The sequence below is a fragment of the Corvus brachyrhynchos genome, unplaced genomic scaffold (assembly GCF_000691975.1).
Source record: "Corvus brachyrhynchos isolate BGI_N302 unplaced genomic scaffold, ASM69197v1 scaffold32, whole genome shotgun sequence".
Taxonomy (NCBI): domain Eukaryota; kingdom Metazoa; phylum Chordata; class Aves; order Passeriformes; family Corvidae; genus Corvus; species Corvus brachyrhynchos.
In genome coordinates, this window is record NW_008237919.1 from 6,661,621 (window position 1) to 6,688,054 (window position 26,434).

At 42.7% G+C, this 26,434-nt stretch overlaps 1 protein-coding gene across 2 annotated transcripts in view; it reads right to left on the minus strand.

Moving 5' to 3' along the window:
• The window catches only part of SLC38A1 (solute carrier family 38 member 1), a 33,810-nt gene that overhangs the window by 5,695 nt on the left and 1,681 nt on the right, over positions 1-26,434 (minus strand). Inside the window, exons 2-15 of one of the 2 annotated variants that reach the window (XR_001861657.1) lie at positions 20,226-20,301; positions 19,544-19,659; positions 14,558-14,631; positions 12,904-12,996; positions 12,511-12,592; positions 11,270-11,352; positions 10,298-10,356; positions 9,454-9,579; positions 7,168-7,247; positions 5,902-6,002; positions 2,659-2,777; positions 1,980-2,121; positions 1,774-1,871; positions 557-744 (exon numbers count right to left, since the gene is read on the minus strand). Coding sequence is in view for 1 of the 2 variants with exons in the window: in XM_008632772.2 (XP_008630994.1) it covers positions 643-744; positions 1,774-1,871; positions 1,980-2,121; positions 2,659-2,777; positions 5,902-6,002; positions 7,168-7,247; positions 9,454-9,579; positions 10,298-10,356; positions 11,270-11,352; positions 12,511-12,592; positions 12,904-12,996; positions 14,558-14,631; positions 19,544-19,659; positions 20,226-20,301 (1,351 nt within the window). In the remaining variant the exon portion in view is untranslated. Of the gene's footprint in view, positions 1-102; positions 745-1,773; positions 1,872-1,979; positions 2,122-2,658; positions 2,778-5,901; positions 6,003-7,167; positions 7,248-9,453; positions 9,580-10,297; positions 10,357-11,269; positions 11,353-12,510; positions 12,593-12,903; positions 12,997-14,557; positions 14,632-19,543; positions 19,660-20,225; positions 20,302-26,434 lie in introns of those variants that run through there. The other variant, XM_008632772.2, reaches the window with a different exon arrangement.

The window sequence follows — 26,434 nt, forward strand, 5'->3', positions numbered from 1 at the left end:
CCCAGGGCCGGGGGCTGGCCCCCCCCCCCCCCCCCCCAAACATTGAAGAGAAGCACCGGATTTAGGACCTATGCTTACACAGCGCTCAGTTTTGCTCTTGTGGTGCTTTTCATGCCTGTATCCAGAATGCTACCCTTAACCCAGTGAGGCAAATGGTGCCTGAAACAGCAACAGAACAAACAAACCAACAAACCAGATGCATACAATTAAGAGAGCAGAGTTTTGGCTAAAAGAGGGGGGAAGGATATGAATGGACAACACTCTAGTTGGAATTGACAGCAACAGGCACTGCTGCCCTAAAGGAGCAGAGCTTGTGGCTAAAGGGCTAAGGGTAATAATGGAACAATGCAATTCATGGGTGGAAGAGGAGAAACTTGTGATGAATTTCTATGAGCGATGCTCTATATAGTCTCATGGACAGCACACAGACTTTTTGCTGATCAAAGAGTGATATGCCTGTTGGAAGAATGGGTCTGTTTTCTGCAAGAAAATACACCCATAATAGTATTTTCAGTACTGGATAATCATTATTTGGATTTGATTTGAGTAAACTCACAAAAGGTGGAACAGACAACAGAACGGATGGTTGCAATTTTGGTGTGTAGCAAACAGGGTTATCTTCTTTTGAGAAGAAGGTGAACTTCAGTGGCCTTCAGCACTGCCTCCTGACTGTACCCAGTCATAGATGACCAAGGGAATGCTCACTAGGGAAAACAATACCCCCAGTGCCAAGAAAAGAGAAGCCTGAAACAAAAAAAAAGGAGAGAAATTTAACAAATGAAAAGACAGTTAATTCAAGTATGTTAACTTCTCTTAAGGAGATTCACAAGGTGATGTATCAAAGTTATCAGCTAAAATGAGCTAGCACTTCTGGTAAAGACAAGACCCACAGATAATTAAACAGATTAGCGTCATTAATAATTACTCGCTGAACACCAAACTAATTTTTTTTTCTCCTTTCAATTCACTTCTTAAATACTGATCATCCCTAAAGAGGATTAAGTGAGTCTGTTTTTAGGACTGATCAGCTCCGCTCCTTCCAAAGCCTCACAGAAATCAGTATGTTCTTCCCACTGGATATGTGTTCATCAAAGTCCAGCCTTTTTGTCATGGGATCTGTGGATGCAGCCAAAGTGAAACATATTTTCTACCTGTCTGCTCAGAGAAGAAAGGTCTGACCTTAGAATGCTTGCAGTGCATGCCCTGTTAGACTGGGAATACACAGGAGTGTTATATCTTTTCAGCTGCAGCTCTCTCTGGGAAAATCTTTCCAAGGCCCATTCCTATCTGCTCATGCATGCCAAACAGCTAACATAACATTTCAGCTGGCTGCTTCATGTGGAACCACCCTAAGTCTGACTCAGGTCCATTGAAACCATGAGGAATACTGCAAATGAAGCACTTTGCATGCTTTCTGGATCAACACACAGAGAGAGCTTGCTGGGCTGAAAGGCTTGCTGAGGTGGGCTGGAGGGGTTCCTGCACCCTGCTGACAGCTACTGCTGCTTGTCAGCCAGGGAAGTAAGTACCTCATGCCACAGAGAAGAGCCTCCCCAAAACACAAGATGCCATGCATGGCATGGCCCCTCCACCAGGGGATCCCCAAAGTAAGCAAAGCAGCAGGGCGAGCACAGCTGCCAGCTGACTGAAGCACAGGGGGAACGTAATGTAAAGGAGCTCACACATATGTTCTGATTAGGTCTGCTTTGCACCTGGTACATTATAGAGAATGACAAGAGGAAAGTGTTGCATTGATGGGAATGGAATGCATACCCAAATCCTCTGAGTCAACTTTGATCCATCCTGCTGTGTAATTTTTAAGTACAATGACGAAGGAAGAATGAAAATCAGCATATTGGCAGAAGTGACCCCTGCAAAATTCAAATGAATGAGTTTTGTTAACTGTCAGCAACAGCTAATTATTGCATTGCTGATTAGTAACTCTTTTTTATTAGTAGTACAAAACCAGGATACTGTACCTACAACTCCAAAAATATCTTTCATGGATGGGATAAAGATGACTAACAGGTTGATGATAACCAAAAGAACAAAAGTAACCAAAACATGACGGCATAAGTCAAATTTTGTTTTTCTGGCCATCTCAAATAATGATGAACGCACCTGTAGGGAGAGAGAGAGAAAGTTCTCTGTCAAGAATAGTCTATAAGCCAATTCAAAGCTTCCCATGTTTATTTTAACTGGTTCTTCATGTGACAAGTGCTGCATAGATCTGTCAGAAACTCTGGGTTGCCTGATGTAATGTCCTTTGAAATACTCCTTAAAATTGTTATTTCAGAACTGTAGGTACATGTGCAGTAGGATATTCCTCTTTTTTTTAACATGCCTTTTTGAATCCTTCTCCACTTAAAAAGGAACTTCACCTCTGAGCCTGCTCCAGTAAAGTGATGTGAAGTAAGAGAGGAACCTTGCAGATTCAATATAAAACAGGTGTACGACCAAAACTGATTTATTTATTTACTGCATAGAGAACTTCTCCAGAAGTTAGTGGGAGTCTGGCACCAGAAAAGACTAATCCAAGCTCAAGCTCTTTTTGTAGCTGCAACACTGTAGTCTCAGCCACCACTGGACTGTGGTTTGAAGAAATGTGCTGTGTACAGCTGTTACCAACTTCCAAACCACGCAGACCTCTTCACTTACAGTGAAAAACAGCACCGGCACGGTGAGTATCACCGCCACGATCACAGCCAAGCGCACGGTCAGGATGAGGATGTCATCTTTGCTCTGGTATTTGTGAAGCAGATCTGACTGCACATTCTCTATGGGAAAGACAGTAAGGTAAGTGTTCTGGCAAAAAGGCAATTAGTCCACAAAAATCATTGCTTAACAACAGCCTTCTTGAACAACAAGTGATTTATCTGTAAACAGAAGAGTATGGAATGAAACATTCTTCAGTTAAAACAGAGCTTTGAACAAAATCCCAATGATCCCATTATTCCGGATTAATCCTTTGGAGGCCTGATTTAGGAATGCATCTTAATTCATGACAGCACATGCCTAAGTCTAAAGTAATTTTCACTGTAGAAGAGACAACAGTGAGACATACATGAAAGCTTGCTTACATATACACATATAAACAAAAATAGGTAAAGTGAAATCAGCTATTTTTAATTGGTTCTGTGGACTTTTTAAAAGTTTTAAATGATATAAAAATAAACACATGCACTGCAATGGCTGAACTTAATATAAACTGCAAGGTCTTGAGCTAAATTAGTCTAAACAGCAAATAAACTTCCAGCGAAAAGCAGTGCCCCTGTTCTCAACTGAGAACAAAGCCTATCTCAGGTCAGCTCTCAGCAGGATGCTCTGAAATTTGCACTCAAATCCCTCAGCAGCTCCTCTGAGGGCTGCCAGCAGAGCCCGCAGCTCAGCTCCACACTGGCCAGCAGCCCCAGCAGCCAAGACAAATCACAGGGGTGCTTAACGGGGAGGGGCTGGCAATATTTTAATACAACCTCCTGCCAAACTGTTTCCTTGAAGCTGTGATAAATAGTGCAGAGCAGGTCTGCATGTACTAACCAGCAGGAAAACCAAGTTGCTGAGGGACCTATGTGTTTGCTTTGTAATTTTTAAATATCCACAAGCAATAACCTAAGGGGTTGGCTGTTAAGCATGCCACAAAACACACTTGCTGCCCCTTTTTAGGCCCATGTTTCGTTTCTGCCTGCTAATCTTAGAAAGCTGGTGGTAAAACATAACAGCTCTTAAAGGGAACCCAGGGGCCATGTCTAATTTACCATCTTTGGCAGTTGGTAAAACCTCATGTATTCCTGGAGGCAGAGGGATCTGTCCTGTGGCAAAATGTGTATGCTCCCCCCAGGATGCCCTTCTGGGTAGAGACCACAGGTCAACACCACCTACGCAGTGCCTGAATCCCCACCAGGAGAAAGAAAACGCTCTCCCACCTCCCTGCAGATCAGGAGTGGGGTTTTCAAGCCGGGCACATGCACAGCTTCTGCAACACAGAGCTTACTCTGCTCCTGCAAGCACAGACTGCAACTTCTGTACCGCTCACGGGCTGCAGCCAGGTAGGAAGTGAAGGGCAAGGCTTACAGTTGAAGGTCTGTTTTCCTTTCAGCTAGATACACCACAGAGCCCAACCACACTGTGACCTTTTAGGGGAAGAAAAACACCTCTTTTCTGTAATTCTGCAATGTAAATATAGTCATCACTGCAACACTTTTGAGAACACAGCAAACAGACAAGTACTATTGGTGTAAAGAAGAAATGGTCACAATAAAAATACTGTTCTTACCCAGGTAAGGGTAGAGAAGAGGGTTAGAACACTGTAAGTGAACATATGAAAGGTAAGGTCTTTTCAGTCTCAAGGGGAAGAAGGAAGGAATTTTATGGAGGAACTCTATATTCCCTCAGTGTCTTTTTTGCAGCCTGTCACTGCACTGACACTGCAGAAGGCCCAGCAGAGCTCCACAGCTTCCACCTCTGGGCTCTCAGTGCTGGAGAGCAGGGATGCCTAATGTGGGGAGAGGCACACAAGACACCCCAGGGATTCCTCCACCATTCCCCCTCAGGAGGGCCAGAAGGACGCAGCCCCTACCTCCTCCATGGACTCCAGACCCTCGTCCTTGAGGGATGTGGGAGATTCCCAGAGAGGAGCGCCACAGATCTGCCTCCTCAGATCCCTGGGGCAATCACATCAGAATCTCCTCCCTGCCAAAGCGAAGGGGTCCATGCTGATTTACACCCACTTGCTCCCTGGGGCTGCTAATTTGATGCATCTCTACGAAAATGTGTTAGATGGGAGCAGCTGGATGAGAACGGCTGATGCTGTTGTCACTTGCAGCCTATTTGTGGGTTTATTGGGAAAATTAGAACAGATGACCTCAAGTTACTTCAACACATGTATACTCAAGGCCTCATAATCAGAATGAGAGTCTGAAAAAGCAAATGTGAGATAGGTACACTTTTGAAAAAAAAGCCACATTTCATATTTACTTATTTTTTTTCTCTTGTAATTGGTGGCTAACAAGGGACAGTATAATGAATGAGGAGGTTGTAACAAAAATGTCACTTGGAATAGGGTGGAGAAGACTGATGGGTGACTCTGAGGTAAAAGGCAAACATCAGCTTTGTCACCTGTCTTGTGACCCCTTAATGGCCCACGGAAAAAGACACTACTTTTCAACATTCTCATGATACTGGAACATGGGAGTAACTTCCTGGGCAACATTCATATTTTATCCTACTTTACTTAACAATTGTGCCTTTAGGGCATACATATTGTATCCTTTAGCGATACGACATAATTTGTTTGTTAACTGAACTGATATGCATGGAAAAAGACAGGGTGGGAGTCTCAAACACTGAGATCATCATCCTTTGGTGGCTGAGCTGGGACAACACTCAAAGCTTCCCCACCTTCACTGCCAGTTTGTTTAACCAAGACCTGAACAGGTCAACTCTAGGGGCACAGGGAAAACATTTGGTCTGTTGCCTCTATGATGAAAGTGTTACTAAGAAAGTGAAAAAGCTGTGATGGCTGATTTGTTGCTCATTTCCTAGGACCTGCTCTCAAATCTGTCTCAATTTTTGCATGCTTCAGCCATTACCAATGCACACATCATTCAGGTGAGGACCTTGGAACAAAATCTTAGTGGGGCCCAGCTAATCCCCAATTCTGTAGAACAATCTCTCCCTCATACTTTGAAAATGCCTTTTGCAAATAATACTTTCATTTGTGCTTTTCATCCACAGGGGAAAAGGAGGAAAGGATTGATAACTTCAATATGAGAACTTTAAGGAAAATTATTTGGAAAAGTATTTTAATATAAGTGGATGGGATTTTCCTTTCCAGCTGGGATACACTATTGATTTTACATGTATCCCCTTTCTACTCTGATAAGTAAAGAACTGCATACTTACCGTAGAAAGTCAAATAGCCAAATATGGCAGTCATAAAGTACATCAGAAACATGGCAAAAAATGAGATATTTGAAACCAACTGCATTTTTTTCTGTGAACGGCTGGAGAAAGAACAAGAAAAGAACACATAAGAATGGTTGGTCTGGATTTTTCCATAGCTGTTTCAAAATGTATTAGGTGTTTGCATAAGCATAGTAATTCTGGGGAGACTCATGAATTCATTTTAATTTAAAACAGAAACTCACTGACAGCTGCACAAGGAAGACAAGGACTGGGGAAAAGGACCCTACTTGAGGCTTAAGTCAAAAAATAGTGGGTGCGACCTGTGGCTCTGCTCCACGTCTGTACCTGCTTCAACAGTGAAGCCGTGTGGAGAGAGGATGACCCTGAAACACTTTGGTAATTAAATTAAAAGGTCAAAATGAAGGAAGCATAAAATTATACAGAGAGAAAAAAAAAAACCCAAAATGTTCAGAATGACTGCAGGGAAATATTTGTGTCCCCATGGGTAGAAAATACTGGATTTATGCAGACCTGTAAATTAGGTTAAATGTAAACATTTAATCTTTAGATATTTATTCTGAAGAATTCCCACTCCAGTACCTCAACTCAGACTTTTAAATCCACACAAGGATGCCCTAATAGGTACCTGGGAACCTGCTCCAGTCACTTGAAATTTAAAGCACCCAGCAAGTGTCTGAGGGTAGTCATGGGTCTGACTGACCTTGACCTCTTCCCTGGGGCTCCCTCATAGCCCAGGACCATTGCAGCTGCCCAGGGCTGCCAGCAATGTCACAGCAGGGCTGGTCTCCAGCTCCCCACAGCCCATCCCAGCTGGAGGTGTCACTGAGACAGCAGCACCAACAAAGGTCTTTTAATATCAGTGAGGCTGAAAGCACTTTTATTTTCCTGGTACTGCAACAGATTTTTAGTTGCACTAATGCTGTGGAACAAACGCTGTTAGTGGAACACACGCCTCTCCTATGCCAAATGTCAGTCGGCAGAACTTGGCTCCCCCCAGGCGGCTGTGTACTTCCAGGGAAAACTCCCAAGTATTGCATTATTCTCCACCTCCCTCGCCCCTGCCCCAGGGGCACAGTATGCCTAGGAGGCCAGATTTCCTAGCTGACAGCCACACTTGTTGGCATGCTGGGTGTTACTAAAGCACACCTCTGAGTGGCACGAATGATTCAGAGCACCTCTGTGCTAACATTTTCCATGTAAAATGGTTCAAAACAATCAACTCTAAAAAAAAAAAGGGCTTACTCTTTAAGTTCGCTGTAAATCGGGAGGACTGATGGGTGGCACACAAATGCAAAAGCAATGGTGGGCAAAGCGTACACGGTCTGTTCAGAGAGAATTTCAGAAAATAAGTTAAGAAGTGACATTTCCCCCAGTGGTGTGAAGAAATGTTCCATGTTCAACTACCTCAGCTCCCAGCTCACTGGACTCTTCAACCAAACATTGAGAGCCTTTCTGAGAAGGCAGAAGACCTGTCAATTAGCACGTATTTAATGAAATGTGGAAAACAGTGCACTTTCAACAAGAGGACAAAGCCTTTGCCTTGGTGGCGTGAGTGCAGCCCTGACTGTGCTCGCAGAGCACAGAGCTGGATGTCACGCTGCTGCTGGCTTTGCCCCCTGGGATGGGTTTGCCTGCCCAGCTACTGCCACCGTTACTAGCACAGTGTCACGCGTAAAAGGGACGTGTGGTGGGTCACCGCTACGCTACCCTGCCTTGGCATGGAGAGGGGTGCGCACCCATGGTGCTAAGGCTGAAGTCCTGAAGAAGAAGCCCGTATCCAGACTGTAAGAAAAGAGAACAGGAATGCAGAACTTACAAATAAATGGATATTTCAAGGTACCAGAATGAATCCCTCCATTTCCCAGGCCAACAAAAGGACTAGGAGTGCTGTGGAAGGAGCATGCTTTTTCTTGGGGAAAAAGAAAGACCATTATGTCACCAGGAAGCACAGGAGGCCTCCAAGCGGGACCTCAGACCCTTCTCCACTAAGTACTCAAGTGGGTTTCAGCCCTCAGTGAAACTTCACAAATTGTATCAGTGCTCAGGCACTTCCACTCTCCTGAGGGAACAAGTATGAGCAGGGGTCACAGGAAAAACAGGTCCTCCTCTAAGGACAACATGAGTCCATTCCTACATGCAGCTCTGTCCCGCCCTCTGAGATCTGCTTGTGCTGGCCACAGGCATCCCCTTCCCACACAAAGACACCTGTGGTGCACCCCAGGCCTAATGGATTCAGTAAATGTGCTGGTTGTTCCCCGGAGGTCCTTCCTTGCCCAGGCCTTCGCCACCTCTCCCTCACTCACAGCACAGTCCTGTTGTGGTGTATCAATCTGTAGGGATGTTCAGAAGTTGCTTGGACACAGTGCTGGGTGGCCCTGCTTCAGCACAGGCGTTGGACCTGGTGACCTCCAGGTCTCTGCCAACCTCAGATGTCCTTCTATTCTGTGAAATTGTCCTGTCTCTCCTCTCACACACTGAAGTTGCTAAAATGACTGGCAAATTGTTAGGCCTGAGGGCAAACCTCTGGAGTTCAGCTCCAGCATGCCTAATTCAGATGGACTGATCCTTCCAAAGTACCTCCATTGGCTCTGAGGCAAATGATGACACTCACTGCAGAAGAAGACTACCCTTCAATGCTTTCTGAAATATACCTATACCTAAGCTGCTGTTGCACACCAAGTTAACTAATTCTTGGTCCATCATGCTGGATCTGGGGTGATGGCTACCCCCAACTAAAGAAAAGTGCTTTGACTGGCTTCTTCAACTGAAGCTGGTGGGTTAAATTTAAAATGAAATTACTTTTTGCACACCTCTGCTATAAATGTGCATTCCCTATGAATGCAACTAAGGCCCTGAGGACCATTCCCTGCTGGATAAGGTGCTGTTTTACTGGGAACACTGCATCCCAGCACAGCTGACAGGAGCCATCCTCCTGCTCCCACAGTTACAGACAGCTGCTTTCTCACATTCTCTCAGACCAACTTTTTCTGCAGCTGTGTGGTGATGGAGGGAAGCATCCAGCTGAAAGGCAACCAAATATCTGCTGGATTATCTTTCAGCCATATCCTTTTCACAATCCAGTTCACCACATGGCTACAGAAACATGTACCCTGTTACAAAGAAGTGGTTTGTGTGCAGGAGGACAGAGATTACTTCTGGGCTTTGGATGCAGGTGTGTGTGGCTTACTCAGTCTCTACTGAACAACAGCCTAAAGGCACAGTTGCAGCATGGACAATAAGCAGCAGTGGAAAGGAAAAATCTCCTAAAAAAGCATTTATCGTCCAGTGGTAGCTCAGGCTCACAGCCTTAACACATCTACTACTGGGGCAGGACAAGACTGCAAGGAGGCACATTCACCACGGCATCTCTGTGGGACTGGGCAAGGAGACCCACTGTGTATTCACCACTGGATCACAAGTGGAACCATGGAGAATCAGGCCCTTTGTGGTGCTGATCAGAACAAGAACATGGGGTGTAGGTGCATATATTATGTTAATTAAAAGTAAGTATTATAAAAAGAAACATACCTTGGAATTAAAGATAACATACTTTGGCTTACACATATGTTCATGTGCTGAGCTATTTGATACGATAGGTGATGTTGCATTTAGCCCTTGTCCATCACAGGGAATTTGAAACTTCTTGTAAATAACCTAGAATAAGAGCAGAAGATAGCTAATTGCTAAAACAATAATAAAAAGCAAATTAAAATTAAAATATCAGTGAAATTGTGGGCATCCTGGCCTCTTATCAGCAATAGTGTGGCCAGCAAGACTAGGGAAGCGATCATTTCCCTGAACTCAGCACTGGTGAGGCCACACCTCAAGTGCTGTGTCCAGTTCTGGGCCCCTCACTACATGAAGGACATTGAGGTGCTGGAGCATATCCAGAGAAGGGCAACAGAGCTGCTAAAGGACATAGAGTGAGTCATAAGAAGAGCTGCTGAGGAAGCTGGGGATGTTTAGCCTGGAGAAAAAGAGGCTCAGCAGGGACCTTATTGCTCTCTGTAACTACCTGATAGGAGGCTGTAGCCAGGTGGGGTTCACCCTCTTCCTCCAGGTAACAAGTGACAGGATGAGGCGAAATGAACTTAAGTTGCACCAGGGGGGGTTCAGACTGGACATTAGGAAATCTTTTTTCATGGAAATAGTTGTAAAGCATTGGCAAGGCTGCCCAGGGAATTTGTGGAGTCACTGTCCCTGAAAGTGTTTAAAAAATGCACAAGTGGATACTTCACTTGAGAACATAGTTTAATGATGAACAGCGTGCTGGGTTGACAGTTGGACTTGATCATCTTAAAGGTCTTTTCCAGCCTTAACAATTCTGTGATTCTAAGTGACTCATCCAACAAAGAAAGCAAGCTGAACTTACCACTACCAGGAAAAATACCATGCAGCTTAATGAAAATCCACTGGTATAGCCAAGGTATCCTGAAAGAAATGAAAAGGAAGTCTCACACAGAATAATTTTATTAGTCTTATCTTGGTTTTTACTTTTTTGCTTCTTCATGAAAAGTTCAAATGTATTAAACATTTAGTATGTATTGTGAACTTCTGGGCAGGACAAAACTATGTCCTGCTGGTGTGGGAGCCTCCCATAGTCTTTCAAGTCTCCTAGCTTTCAGATAGGCCTCAGCCTTGCTCTGACCTGTTGTGACTTCCTCTGGGCCACCTTTACATCAGTTTAACTAACTTTACTTCTAAAAGAGGCTGTGATAATTGAAAAAAACCTGAAAGTGTGCAGTTGCAGTCAGAATGTGATCCAGGTTCCCTGATATGAGTCATGTCAGCTGAGTTTGGGTTTTTGTCTCAAAAGGAAGATTTCAAACGGACTTCAGTGCCAAATGTTGTTACATGGTTTTAAAAAAATACAGTATACCTACCGGCATCTCAATGGATTCAAACACATCAGAAAATGCAATTCCCTGTACATATATCTTAGTTCAAAGTTCAGTACTTCCAATTAACCTCACCAGTAAAAATTTTGATGCTGATAGTAAAGTTTTTTGTAATCTCAACATTTGTGAACTTGTTTTTACACATAAACCAGATTACCTTACAAAATGAAGACCCTCGACCATAATTTTTAAAATCCATTTCCACAATTGTATGGATAAAGCTGGTTTACACTGAGCTCAATCTGTGATATTCAATTATCAATACTGTGATAATTTAGGCCTACTTTTTTCAAAATGCTCAGAACACAGATTATTTCTGAATCAGGGAGGCTGCTTAGATTGCAATGAGAGCATATTTTTATTATAGTTGAATTGTCAGTTTGGCCATCAGTGGCACGATGTCTGGGTTCCTTTTTTTGATTCCCCTGATGGCATTTTCATCTTACCTAAGTTCTTAAGGAGACATAAAGGGAGGATTATACAAAACGTCACTGTGACAACAAGAATCCGCCCATCCACGTACCATTCCCTGTACAAAACATTAAAAACACACCATGAGCACAACCTTAAACGTTCTCTGGTTTTCCTCAGTCATCCTCTTTGATTGCTATACTTACAGAACATCTTTGGTCTCTGTACCCTAAAAGCTCCTACAAAAGGAGAGAAAGGACCACATCTTGGCTTTGCAGACTCATTATGTATCCATGGCAGTGCTCTGACTCAGGTAGGGCAGATTTCCATAGTCACCAGACAAAGTATTACCCTACCATGGAGATCAGTGCGTGGGTCTGAGAGGCAGAACAACCACCTCAGTAACCTGATATAAGCCTCCATGCCAGGATGACAAAAGATCATGCAAAGGGTCACAGAGCACAGTGGGGCCAGGGGGGGCACCACAGTAATTTGCCAAACCACCCAGGCACGTGACTGGAGCAGCAAACGAGGCTCCAGCAGGCTGGCATGCCCTAGCTTGCCCAAGTCTGTATCTCCTCTACCAAAGTGCTTTGCATCCTACTGGAAAGAAAGAAAGAGGAGAAGGGACAGTGTTAGTGATGTTCTGTATGACCCATTTCCATTGCCTGGTCCAGTTTAGTAGGAAAGCCTGAAGAATGGGATCTCTACCACCTTCTCCTTGCATAGCAGCACACCATATAATCCAGTGCAAGGGGTATTTACTCGTATAAAAAAATGCCACCCCTCTACTAAAGTAGCTGGTAAATGCCAAAGAGTGATAAGGAGCAGAAATCTAAGTATTATATTCTGAAGTTGTCACATGCTGGTATCTAAGAATTTCACTCTGTGGACATTGTTTCAGGGGGAAAATCATGTAAGAGGCTGAGAATGCAGGAAAACACACAGTATCTTTAACTTGCATTGTTCCAAAAATTTCAAGTGTTGCCTAACACTGCAAAATATTGGATTCTATGATAACAGTTTTTGTATATAGCAAAACTCTTCATGAAAATCTGGTGTGCAAAGAGGGCAACTAAAGCTCTTATTTCCTATCTATCTTCTCATTCCCAAATGTGTCTTGTCTTTTATTAACCCCCTGAGATATTCCTGTGAAAATCTACTTTGACAAACCTAAAGGGTATCCAATACTTAAGAGCTTTTGTAAACATATGCTTAAACTTTACTATACAATGTTAACTTCTACAGTCTAAGTACCAGAACTAATTCAACTTACGAAAAAGTTTCTTCTTTTCCCATTAGAAACTTTATGGCAGAAGGCAGCTCATTTTTGACTATGAAGAGATAGCTCAACATTGCTGGAGGAAGAAGAAGGTAATTTTAGAAAATGGGTAAAATAGTTTGTGGAACAAGTACCGAGAAGCATCCTGAACCTTTTCCCACATCAGTGTCTGATGACAGAAGACCCCAAACTGTGACCCTGTAAATTACTGATCACTCAGTAACGCAGTATTTTTAAAGGGCTGCATACAAAGTGATAGCCACAATTATATTGAGGAACATGAAGATCCCTGGATGTCATGGAGAGAAGGAACCTGACTTGTTTGTAGCTGTAAAATTATTGAGATATTCCTGGGCTTTGTTTTTCAGTATTCCTCATTTCCTTTACCTCCAACATTCTGAAGAGATGTAGATCCAAAGACAATCATTCTCCCTGGGGTACCAAAGACCTGCTCACCAAGCTTTTCATACACCATGCAGCCTGCATGAGAAGAAGAGGAGAAAGGTAACACACTACTGAAAGCTGTTGAGTCGAAGCATTTACAATTCCTTTTCAGTCAAGCACCTGTCTATGCAGCCAAAACTGCCCTTTGCAAGTAAATAGGGAGCTCTCTTGTAATTTCTAGGGTTAAAAATTACGTAGGAATGTTTTCTTGACCTCTGTAAATGCTACTGTTGGCTACCAGTCACTTCTGAAATGGAAGCTGTTAATGAGAGTATCACACTCCTTTAACGAGTCTGTCTATACCCCGAGTGACGTGTTAAGTTCTGCTATCATCATCCCAGCACATTAAGTTTTGCACCTGCCATGAGAGTAATGTAGAAAGGCTCCTCTGCAGAAAAAAGCTGGCACAGCAGGATCCACAAGTCAGCAGTGGCAGCCTGGACACACACTACTGCCATTCTGCAGCTCTGCTTGCCTTGACTGAAGGTTTAGAGGATCGTTTATGGCTTCTAATGAACTTGTGAATTCTCAGTGTTGTACGATTTTGGTAAAAGCAGGGAAAGGTGTAAAATATAACTGAAATTTCTTTCCAAATATCTGTCAAGCTTGTGAAACTCCTCTATTAATTAGTTCGTGTTTCTGTTAAATGCTTTTTTTAACTTGGCTGTAATGTAGGCTGAGACAGACTGGGCATTGTGAAGATGGTGAGATAAAAAGGAACAGAAAGAGAAATACTGCAGATGTTACAACAGACAGATGATTTTTAAAATGTATCCCATTATCTGGTTTTCTCTGTATTACCTTACAGCTGACATTTCTGCTTTGAAGTTTGTGTGAAAAATAAGTTTGAACTTAAATGTACCAGCAACATAGAAAACAGAACTTAAGATTTTGGGAAGTAATGAGGCACAAATGTGTCCACATTGAGGCACCTCTATCTAGTTTAAATAGGCAGTTGCTGACATTATACATGCTATAACAGTAATCATGTGTGTCCAAATTGCATATTTAAATATTACAGTATTCTTGTGCACAGATTATTTTAAAAATATGGCTTCAGACATTGTTAACAAGGAAAGAGACTCTTGGACTTCAGGGCACAGTGTCATTTGACATAATACTGTGTTTAGATAATGTATCTGTGTTACAGTTACACTTCTCTCTGTGAAGGAACTGTTCCCTTTTATTTTATTCTAAGAAAACTCCACCACAAAGATTATCAGGAGTGTCACACTAACCACTAAGGACAAACTGCATTTCCAGGTAAGCTTCACCATAGGCAAAGACTCATTATATTTCATTTACAATTTGCTTTGTAATGCAAAGAAACTACATGGGCTGTTCCTTCTAGCTTGCTGAAGATAACATTTCTGGGCACCAGAATTCATTCTTTGTTCTAAGTTTTCCTCTTTACAGTGATGCTGTTCTCCATAAATTGTCGTTAATTCTGGACTTCTGACCCAAAGCGTGTCAGGCCTTCCTATTATGTCAGCAAAGTGACAGAAACTCCATCTTACACAAAGCACTTGGCCTCATTTGAACACTTGTCACCTCTTGGTCTTTACATTCTACTGAATGGCATAATATCTTCAATTACCTGTTTCCTTTGAACACACCAACAGGAGATGTATTGAATAAATAGACAGCAGCGTGACCGAAACCAAAAGCAGCCTAAAAAAGAATGGAAAATAAAGCTTACCATATGAGATGAGGTCTGACATTGCAATTATTTCACATCAGGTCATATTCCCATTGACTCTGAGATAATTTTTTATTCTTCTGATAATGCAAAAAGCCCTAAAATACCTGTGATTCACATCCTGCTTGCAGTTCCACCATGGAGGTAGAAAACCCTCCATGCAGAGGGATACAACAACCAAATAAAACTTAGCAGAGCTGCAGAGCACAGCCTCTTAGTGAGTTACACCTCCCTACATTGAAAAAAGCAAGAATAAAGATGTTTTATCAGATAGGAATGAAGATTTATCAGAGCATGGACGAGCCAGATATGTCACTCAACATCCATTCTAAAACTTTTTTTTCTGGAAGCAGAGTGAAAATTTAAAGGAGAGTGCTGTATTTAAGGACTTCCATGCCAAATGGAAGCATCTTTTCCCAGGACATGTTTCATATGCTACCAAAGGGGTGCCCAAATGGCTTTTTATGTGCCTCACAGTGCCCAAGGAGGGGGAAGATCTGGGGAGTTAAGGCTTGACTGGCTCCCCTTGGGAATAAAGGCTCCAACCAAAGGCTTGTACTTTGTCAAGGTACGGATTCATGTTCCCTTGCTGATGTCAGTCCTGGTCTGACATGATCCATAATTTAACTTCACACAGAAGAATTGCAGGAAGTGATGACCAAACTGTTTGTGAAGAACTTGCTGGCACAAATTACAATTAGTGCTGAGGGCCAAGTGCATAAAAGCACATTTTCTCATTGCTCAATGTCTTTAATCCAAGCACCATGTGTGCCTTCCTCTCCAACACCATGACACACAAAGACCTGATGATGTTTTCATGATGTGTGTGAAGAGCATTCAGACAATCTGTTGGCAATTCCTCCCTTTATTATGACAACTACCCTCCGGACACTGAGAAAAACAAGGCTAAAATTTAAGGGAAAACAAACTGCTGCTGTAGATAGGCAGCAACACATCTTTTTCATAGGAATACATAGAAAGAATAGAATGAGAAGCCTCCTCCCCCCACGTTTTTATTAGTTTAGACTGGAAATACTTTAGTGCCAAATAATGACCGACTAGTTTCTTGGGGCCAGAGGAGCAGGGAGAAACATAACGAGGTGATAAGAGGAACTGTCCTTTTGCCAGCAAAGAATGATGGTTGACAGTAACAACACACTCTTTGTACAGTCCTAAGGGTGTTTCTCCTCGAGAAGGTGGAGAAGAGAAGGAAGACCGTACTGGCTGAGGTCACTCCGCTCCATTTTTTATGGATTTGCTAAGCCCTGCTGCTGCCCATGTTCCCTGCTGAGCTGTTCCGCCCGTCTGCCTACAGACACGGTGCTCAGCCCCAGTGCTCGGCTGCTGGGGCTGACTCACTCCCAGCCCAAATGGCTACAGCTCTGCATGCCAGCATCCAGTCTGTCTTAATACTAAAAGCTCCTGTTTTTCAGGCACTGAGCTCATGGAGCCTTTGCAGTGGTAAAAATAACACTCCCAAGCAGCCAGGTATTTATCTGATCTGTTGTCCTTAGCTCCCCATAGGGCTCCTACAGACACTTGGCATTTTCATTAGTACTGTATGAAAAACTTGTTTGTGCTAGGACTGTGGTATGGACAGGAATATTCATGCCAGAACCACCCCTTGGAAAGGAATGAAAATGTCCATGCCACTCGCTCTGCACAAATTCAAAACAGAAGCAGGGGAGCTTGCATTGCAGCTCTCCAAAAGCACTCCCCTACTTTTTATTTTGTCTGCTTTCAAAGAAGTGCTGGTAGCTATGGAAGCAAACTGCAGACGCAAAAGTCACCTTGCCCCAAAAGAATAAACAGTTTAGGCCAGGAGACTGACACTGTGTTGGGAAGGACAAAGTGCTTCTGTGATGCCACTGCTGTCTTCTCCCAGATGCCACATTTACCAGGTAAACTGAAACCTGTGCTGTCCCTCCCTTCTGTGAAGTCCCAGGCTTTGGGGCCAGAAGACCTGTGAGGCTTGTGCAGTCACAAGAATTATTTCACTGAACAGTTCTGAATCCTCAAAAGGTGCAGAGGATGGAAGAGCACGGGGTTTTGCTCTCGTACAGCCTCCCCTGGGGCTGGTCTGCCAGCCTGCCCTAAAACACTGCAGGAGTTACACTGCGGCTTCCTGACCCCTTCCAGACACACCCAGCAGAAGTAGCTGCAGTGTTTAACTCCAGCTGTAGCCTCATACTATTCCTGATCTAACAAGCCCCTCTGCCTCAGCAAGGTTTTCAAATCACATGCAGTGCTGGGCTAAATGCAGGCTGAAAGCACCCTGTACTTGGCCAGCCCGTATTTCTCTGCAACATGATCCATCACTTTGGTCCTGGCTCTCCAGGATGAAACCACAAGCAGCAACAACTGCTCTTGCCATCCCCAGGTGGTCCAGCTCATCTCTAACCTCCCAAACTTTTTGTGTTATCTTTCTGCAGCGAAGCTGTCTCTCCTTTTGCATACCGGAAATGATGCTCTCTTTTGGTCTAGGCTGTAGTTACCAGTAACACTGGGATTAAGTTCCTCTGAGCTCCTACCTCAGTAATTTTGCCTAGAAAGTATAATGCTTTGTTATGGCACTGTTAAGCAAATAAGATGTGTCATTGCCATGTTTATTTTGCACATCTTATGCCTAGGATATCGGATCTGAATTGATCCAGATGTTCATGGCAGTGCACACTTCACGCTGAAGGAGCCCAAAAGTTGTGAGAGTGGAAATCAGGCTGGGTCTGCTTTGTTAGTGCGGAAAATGCTCCCTTAACTTTTCTGCATCTGCAGAATTTTCAGGGATGGTGCATGCCAATACTGGAAAAAGCAACTTAGAACCTTTCCAGAACTGTGCTACTCAAAAGCAGTGAATTTACCTCCTTTCTCATATGCAAAAAGGAGTGAAAGTATTGTTAGGACTCTAATCACCTGCAAAGCAGAAATGATCTACCTGTGACAGTGACAGCAGAACTATACATTTACGGGAAAAATGTACTGAATTAGAGTGTAAGAAAAAAAATCTAACACTAATGGACTAGGTTTAATGCTGAGATTATGGCATGAGAGCAGAACATCTAAAGCAGTCCAACTTTCAAGCATGAGTACAGACACCACGTTAGGATCCTGCACCTCCAGGCTTCAAAGAGAGAAGCTCTACTAGCTCTGCTCAGTTAGGTCCTGCTAACTTCCTTTAATCTCAGCTGGCTGCTCTATCTCAAGGCCAACAGATCTAAAGGCATCATAAAACTAACAAAAACTATTATCCACTTTTAAATGCACACAGTTAATTCTATAGAGCACAATGCTGTCATTTACTGTATAAAATCCCCACATTAATGTTTGGCAGTTTTTTGTGCAATGTGTTGGTACAGATCTACACACTCGCTACTCAGGTCGAGCTCAGTCACCAACACACATTGCTAGAAGTTTCTCTGGTGTTCACATCACCTGTCTGACCTACTTCACTTAAAAGAAACTGCATTTTTATATCCTTTAGAACAAACACATTTCAATTAAATCTCATGAAAAACTGCTGAAAGAATGAGAAGAGGATGGGATTATAGAAAACTAAAGCAGTAAGGAGAAATTGAGGCTCTTCCTTGGCTGAGACCCTATTATCACAGAAGAGGTGACAAGGCTGAAAAGACGGAACTTTTTTTTCTCTCCTTACAGCAGTTATTGCAACCACCAGTTTGTACTCTCAGAGATGGAGCATGGGTGGGATATTCCATACAGGTTAGAGTACTGGGTAAAAAAAGCAGGAAAAATAAAATAAACTCTGTCACTCTGCTAACGAAAGATGTAAATTACAGTCCAGATATTTTACAGCCTAGTTTAGTGACAACACAATAACGAGACGTTCTACATTCTTAAAGTAAATGGATTAACTCCTTGGATTATTCCTAGATTTTACCCAGCCACAGCAAACTGTAAACTAGTAGCATGGATCTAGCTACCCTGGCACAAAACCCCAGAGCAGATGGCTATATGTACCACTTTGGCCATCTACTCCGCTTTATACAGGGCTCATACTATGTATTTCCCAAAATCCTAAGAAATAACAAAAGTTCTATATTTTTAGATTTGACATTCAAGAAATGACATCTCTTTAGAGCAATCTGTAAACTCAATAACTATGTTGAATAGTTCTCAAATATTGTAAATTACTGTATTTCTTCCCTCAATGAACATTTATCATTGAAATCTGCACACAATTCCCAACTGATTCTTAACAATCACTTTTCACAATGAAACGTCTCATACTGAGATCCAGAATAACACTGTCTTAGTCATTCAGTGGTACTGTTTCATTTTTAAACTAATTAATTCTCCTTTATAAAAAGCCTCTTTTTTTTTTTCTGGAGTTAAGTAGTCTACCTCGGCTCCTTTCTATTCTAAAATCTTGGCTGTATTTATGTTGGTTTTCAAGGACTCTCACATAAGAAACTGAAGAAACCGTGGGAGTGAGATGAAAATATTATATGTAACATATAAAGGAATATAAATATTCTTGGTTTAAAAAAAGTGTTTACTGCACCACGCTTTGAAGAGAGCTCTGGAGATCCTGTGACACAAGTAACAACTAGCTACTAACCCACTGCAACTATTACTACTGAATATTTTTTATGTCTATGTACCTTCCAGAGCACAGGAAAAATCCCTGTCTAAGTCTGTAGTGAATAACATGGACTTAAATTTTCTCTAGGACTGTAAGTAGTGGCTTTTTCCTCAGAAACATCTGACTGAAAAAAAAGTCTGAAACTTGTAGCTAATATTTTTGGGCTTGAATGCTGTACTTCATTACATATAGACTATAAATCCCTCCACTTGCTGGCAGTACACGCATTCTTTAAACACAGTGAAATTCCATGGAGATCAGCTACTCACCACATGAATACTTACAGAAAAAGGAGAATTCCCGTGTTGGCCAAGGCAAAAGCAAGACCCAAAATCCCACTGCCCATAATTGCATTGCTAAGGTTGAAGACGGACATTCCCAGTGAAGTAGTTCCTGGGATCTGGAGAAGTAAAGACAGGTGTGTCAGCAACAGCTTGGAACAGAGCAGGGAAATGCACCTCTGCTTCAAACCCTGTGTTTTGTGATGTATCAGAGTAAATAACTACTGCTATGGAAATGACTGAATAAAAATTGGTTTGAAAGAGGAGAAAACGTGGCTGAACTCTGTCACAGCTACACTGCTCGCTGCCTGATAGATTTTGTAAACTGACCTAAACAGTACAGGCAACACACAGCTCATACTGCACTTTCAGTTTTAAACCCCTTCCTTCACTCCACCTGAGAAACATCCTGGATGTGTAATTTATATGGTAAAGCCATAAGGATCCACCACAGCTTCCTGCCCAACAGAGGCTAGAGGGATTCCCTTGCCTCAACCCAACCAACATACTTGGGTTTTTGTTTTGGGGTTTTATTTAAGTGCTGATCTCAGGCAGTTCCTACTGGAAATTGAATTCAGTTATAGTTGTGTGTGCCCAGCACTTCTGAAGACAATGTCTAAAGGCCTTTAATATACACAACATGAAGTTCATTTTGACAGGGAACAGAACAGTGAGAGAGACTTACATATTCATCACATTTCTTCTTCTCCAGGTGGCTGTTAGTGAGACTTCTTCTGCTTTCTCGATCCGAAATAAACTTGCTGAAAGAAGTCAGAGGATTTATTTGCAGCAAATGCTTAGAAAATGTGAACACATTAATTCCATAAGCAGCATGTGATCACAAAATATACAATGTACAAAATCTTGTGAAAAGAGGTCAAATTCATAACTGTTCAATGAGCCAGATTATGCCTCACTGATGCAGTGTACATTGGGCATCAATAAAGGTAACATCAGCACAAGATCAGAATAAATGTGTATATACAAAATGGTCTTTTAGGCTATTTAGGAAAGCAGCAGAACCGATTTTGTGGATGGCAAAGCAATTTGTTTGCACAGAAGCTAAGAGGAGATACTTCTCCAGGGTCCTGCAGAGGCACACGTGACCAGTACCCTCTGCTCCCAGCCACTGCACGTGGGGTGAGAGTAATTAACACCACTCTACAAGGCAAGCAACCATTCTCTGCAGCCGAGTGGGTTGTGTTTATTCCTTTCCCTCATTACCAGGCCCTGAAGATCCTGTGAAGCAAGTACACAAACCAAACAGATTTCTTCTTCCACTCCCTATCGACCTCAAAGACTTCTGGGCACCAGCTCAATTCCTTCCTTCCTTCCTTGCCAGGCTGGAAGGTCCCAGGCACACAGTTCACCAGGCAGTGGTGATGACCCCTCTGCAGAAGAGGGAAGCGTAACAGCATCCTGGGTACTGACTGTAAAATCAAGCAGTTCCAAGTTCTAAGTGGGAAATTTGGGACTGCAGCTGCTGCTGGCCAGAGACAACCCCCCTGTTCCTCCAAGGAATTGCATCCTCCAAGGATTATGGGAGTGACTTATATTCCATGATTTTTGAGTCAAGATTATGGTTGCATACTGATACAACAAAGCATATACTAAGATCCCACCCCATCTGCTGAGGGTCCAGGTGATTAGAAATTTTAAGTCAAATTGTACTACAAATTCTGTATTATGCTACTTACAGATTGCACTGCATTGATTCTGCTTGTTGAAATCCTGTGCCATTCTAGTCATAAATTCTGTGCTACACTAATCGTAACACCCTGCTAAAAAATAAAGCTTTAATTGTAACTATGAATTACTGCCATCATCATTTCTCTTTACCCTTTATTTGTTCTGTGTCCTTGATGTATCCACATTTAGGAACTTACTGTCCCCCTGTGGCTGTGTTGGTATCCTTGAGATTTACAACACTTCTGATTTGGATGAGCTGTTATTTTCTTGCAGATCTTCTCTTCAGCAAACATTTTAGTTTGTATAAAGCATTCTTTCAGCTTTTCATCTTTTGAAGGTTTATGCACAATTAAGTCACTGGCATCTTTGCTAATCCAACAGATGGTTCTTAGTCTGCACCGGCTAATGCCTCAGTTATCGTACACATCACATACCTAACCAGGGACTGTCACCAAGTGTCAGAGCCCATTTTAGCTGTAGGTACATTAAGCTGGCTCTTCTTAAATTGAAACAGACAAACAACACCGAACACAAACAGCAGCACTGCTGTTCCTTTCCCACAGTGGGAAACATCTACTGGTCAGGGATGCATAGTTCAAATTGTGACTCGACACTGCGCATCATCTCTGTACATCTAGCAATATTTAGGCTGGTAATAAATCCATGAACTTGTAAAGACAGAGCTTGAGCAAACTTCCCTACTGCCCCAGCTGTAGCCTAATTACTAGTGATATATATGCTAGCACAGCTTCTAAGGCTATGCCAAAATCATGCAGCTATAATGCTGCTGACTTGGCTTCCACAGATGACACACTGGGCCTTGTGTCTTTAACATTTTTGTCTTTATGCCTTAAATTTGGGCATAGATGGCAAAATGTAAGTAGTATTTCAGCTGGGTTTTCTTTAATTTTGACTCCTACCCATTGGTCTGCTTTGATTTCTTTTATATCAATAAAAAAGAACTATAGGCTTATCCTGTATTTTTTAAATACTAACTTCAGCAACTACTTTGCTGCAAATATAGACATGATGTCAGATTTACCAGCCCTAACACAGCTGGAATAGATGGCTGAACCTCCCCCACCGTTTTAAGAAGTGAAACACAACCACTTCTAAGACAGACTGATCCAAAATTAGCTTTCCAAAGCTCACCTTGTAGGTATTTCCTCCTCATGGAATAAAATCTCAACCTGATTCAGAGCATGTGCTTTTTCTCTTTCATGTCTGTTTAAAGTCCTTCTCTTGAACGCAGGCAGCAGAGTGTGAATGGTTTGAAAAAGACATTCCAGCTCTCTCTCGAAACACCCTGCAGGCAATTTGTACAGGCAGGAGCACAGAGAAGAGTTTTGTCTCTTTTGGATTTGTAACTGCTGCTGGGAACATCTGTGGACTTTGCCTTCTTCTGTCATTTATGGAGATCATGTGTCATTTTAGATTTTGTCAAGAGTTATGATAGGAGCCACTAGTCTGGTCCCCCCAGTTCTGCCGATCCCCCAGCAGCCAGTTCCCCCTTAATAATTACAAAAATAACAAATTTGTAGATACTATTATTGTTGCCTTCTGGTATTAAAGTTCCATGAAAACAATTGTTAAAAAACTAATACAGGATAAAGATAACACTCAGTAACATTGCTTCAATAGAAAAGCGACTGTGGGACTTTCCATTAGAATACTGCTGACAGAATAAACAGCTTCTGCAAAGCTGGTATCTTCTTCCATGGCCAGCAAACATGTCATTTCCTTCTGGATGGGACTTTAAAAGAACTAGTCTGATTTGATAAACTGATCCAAAGTACTTTCTTCTGAGTTAGATCTACAGTAAAAATGGAGTGGGCTTGTTGCCTGGCCTATCATCTCCTATTACAAGCTGGGCTCCTCATCCACCCTGCATTTCCCACGTCACACTGCACTTTTCTCCATTTACGCTGTGTGATGTGTACAGGAGGGCAGAATCAGACGTGGGAATGCAGGTACTGGGCTCCCAAACTATGAGGTACACAGCACTGAGCTCAGCTTTTTTATGGGCAGCTTCCCAGCGCCTGCCTCCCAGCACCAGGACAGCTTGCCCAGACAGCTCAGCAGCGATGCAGCACAGCGGGATGTGGGGTCTGCCTGTGCTGCATCTGCTGTTGCAGGCAACTTAATCTGCAAGTCCAGAGGAGAGGTCTGCCTTGGGACAATGCTTGGTATGGCCATACCATACGACAGACAAGTTTTCCATAAATGAAAAATATTACTGATCTTAAATGAAATAAAATTTTAAAAAACCCAGTAGGGTGGAAGGTAATCCAATGAATTCAACAGAAAAAATTCTATCAAGATACTGCTTTTTATAAACATTTTTTTCCTTTCAGGGTGGTTTTTTCCCCTAGAGCATATGAAAGGAAACATATGTTGGAATACTGGAATTTCTAGTTAAACCATGCCATGTATCTGCTCTGCTTAATAGATGAGCTTAGAAAACAAGCCATTCATTGTCACAGAATGTTGTATTTTTGACCTTTATGAATATGACACAAATTAAGTGAAACGCCTGTTCACGCCGGCCTCTCCCAGCCCTCCCAAGGATCAGAGGCCACTGTGAGAGGTGCTGTGGCAATGCACTGTAGGACTGTCTGTGCCATCAAAGCCTTGAGACTCCCTGACAAGCATGAAATCCATTTGCACTGTTTGTTGTCTTCATTTCAATTGCTTTACCCATCATTGAAAGACGTAACCTGTCCTTACACATTTCTGCTTTCCTGCTTTGTTTCCTGTATCACAGCTGAGTATGAACAGACTATACAAAACTTTTCAAACACATTAATGAAATATCCTGGCCAAGATATAATGAGCTCATCCTTGTGATGCATGAAGCCTCACAGTTGGCCTGGAAAGGATATCTTAATCTAGTTATTTTCCTGGCTTGATTTAGCGCAAAGTAGAAACATAGCCTTATTGATAAAGAGGTTTAAAAAGGATGATGTTAAACTATGGTTTCCAAATTTCATTTATTTAAAGACTTCAATAAGAAATGTTTGATTAAGGTGATATCCCTAAGCTAACCACTTTGGCTAAGCCCCCATAAGAGTTAGCCAAAAGCCATTTAGCCATCTCAGATATGTTTAAACATAATTAAATTAAAACGGTATTTTCCAATGCCTTAAACGTTTGTTAGGGAAAGCTAATTTTGCCAAGATGACAGAACTTTATCCTTAGGCAGCCTCTTAAACTGCATGCTAACTTGAGCAGTGGCAAAGATTTCCAGGGCAGGCATGAACAAGATATGCAGAAGAAAGCTTGATCTGACTTACACTATGAAACTTGGACCAGATCTTGGTATACCTACTAACAACCTTGTTAACAGAACAAGGGGTGCTGATAACTTACTAGTAGCTGTAAACCAAGACAGGCATTCAGACATCAGCTTCCTGAGAGCATCGTCACAGATATCTGTAAATGAATAAGTTATCTAAATGCTGATTTACAACTACGTGCAAAGATGGCAAAGTTTTATAGCCAGGAGACATACTTAAAGTCACAAAATCCACGTCTGGGTTTGATGCAAATCTCTGAACTGACATTTCCAGAAGACATTCCCATTCAACATCTGCATACAAAGAAAAACCCCTCTTAGTGCAGCCTCTTCAAATCAACATCCCCTCCCTACGTATAACTGTATATTTAGGCCCAGAAAAGGCTGGAAAGCCAAAGTAACATATAGGATTCTTTTCCAAGATCAAGAAATATTTGGAGTTTACAACCAGATTTGGAATCAGCTTCTGTCTGGTGTACCATCTCCAAAAGACCCTTAAAAACTTGCTCTACACTGAGCTTGAAAAACTATGTGCTGAGAGAAAAAAATGTTTAAAATTAAATACAGAGTGCAAAATCAAACAGGTTGAAACAACAAAAAAATAAGTTAGTTGAAAATTACAGATCTAATCTAAAGCTCAAGTGAAATCAACAGAAAAAGTCCCGCTGATTTTGATGGACTTGGGCGTTTTACAAGGCCTCACATCACATGCCAGGCAGGACAAAACATGTTATGCCTGTTAATCTCTTACTCCCTGCAAAAAAATGTGTTAGCCATAATAGTTATAGAAAGGGACTAACCACATCCTTTCAGGACACGTTCAGCACGGGTGCAGAGCAGGATATGCCCGCCTGCTCGCCACATGCGATGGTGTGGAGGTGCTTGCACAGGGCACCAGCTGCGGGTGGCTCAGTGACAGCCTCAGCCCCAGGGGATGCTGGCAGGGCTGCACTGGTGCCAACGTGCTGCTGCAGCGGAAGCTGTGGTCACTGAGAGCTGCCTCGAAACTCTTGGTTTGGACACTGAGGGGAACATGAACAAACTGGGATATACAGGGCACAATAGACATGCATGGGATGCAAGTAGCTGTCCCATGAGTGCCTGGGCAGAGGGCTACGAGAACCGTAATAGGCTATATCCTATAGCCAGACGAGAGATCTTTCTTCTGCAGAGGAATTGAGTTCTCCAGAAAGGAACAGAAAATTGTGGAATATGTTGATCTGCCCTAAGAGCCAGAACAGCAATCAGAAATTCTGCCTCTGACTTTCTGACCCTCTTTCCTCACTCCACTTTTCTTCTTCCTTTTGCCGGCAGTCTGGATCCGACCTGTATCTTGCCACGCTTACTATGCCCTAACTCCACAAAGCACATTGTGACCACAAAGGACCAGGCACACACAGCACGATCCTTCCCCACCCTCTATAAACATTCACTGAGAACGAAGCACCAGCAGGGTTTTTCCCCCGTAACAGTTACTGATGGCATCAGCCAAAGTGCTGGGGAGGCACAGCCAGCCCAGTATAGCCACTCCTTGTCTCAAGGATATAAATCCTCGACAGGCTCCAGGGCATGAATTTACCACTGTCAGCCCCCAAGCTCCTCTCCTTACAACATGAACCAGCAGGAAAGCAAGCAGGTTCATGCTGGAACTGTTTTGTTTTGGCAAAGTTGGAGGGGTTTTTTGTCTTGCTCCTGCCTTTTTTTTTTTTTTTTAACAGAAGTGGTTTGTGTTTCGTTTCAGCACTTTCCATCAAAGCAGTTGCATCAGAAATCCCTGACCAGCTCTAATCTTCATCAGCGCAGCTGCACTGCGGTCACAGCACCACCCGCCCTGCTGGTGGCGGCCCCAGGACTTCCCCGGGGCGGGCGGCGGGGCCGGGCTGGCACTCTCCTGCTGGGGGGCTCACCCC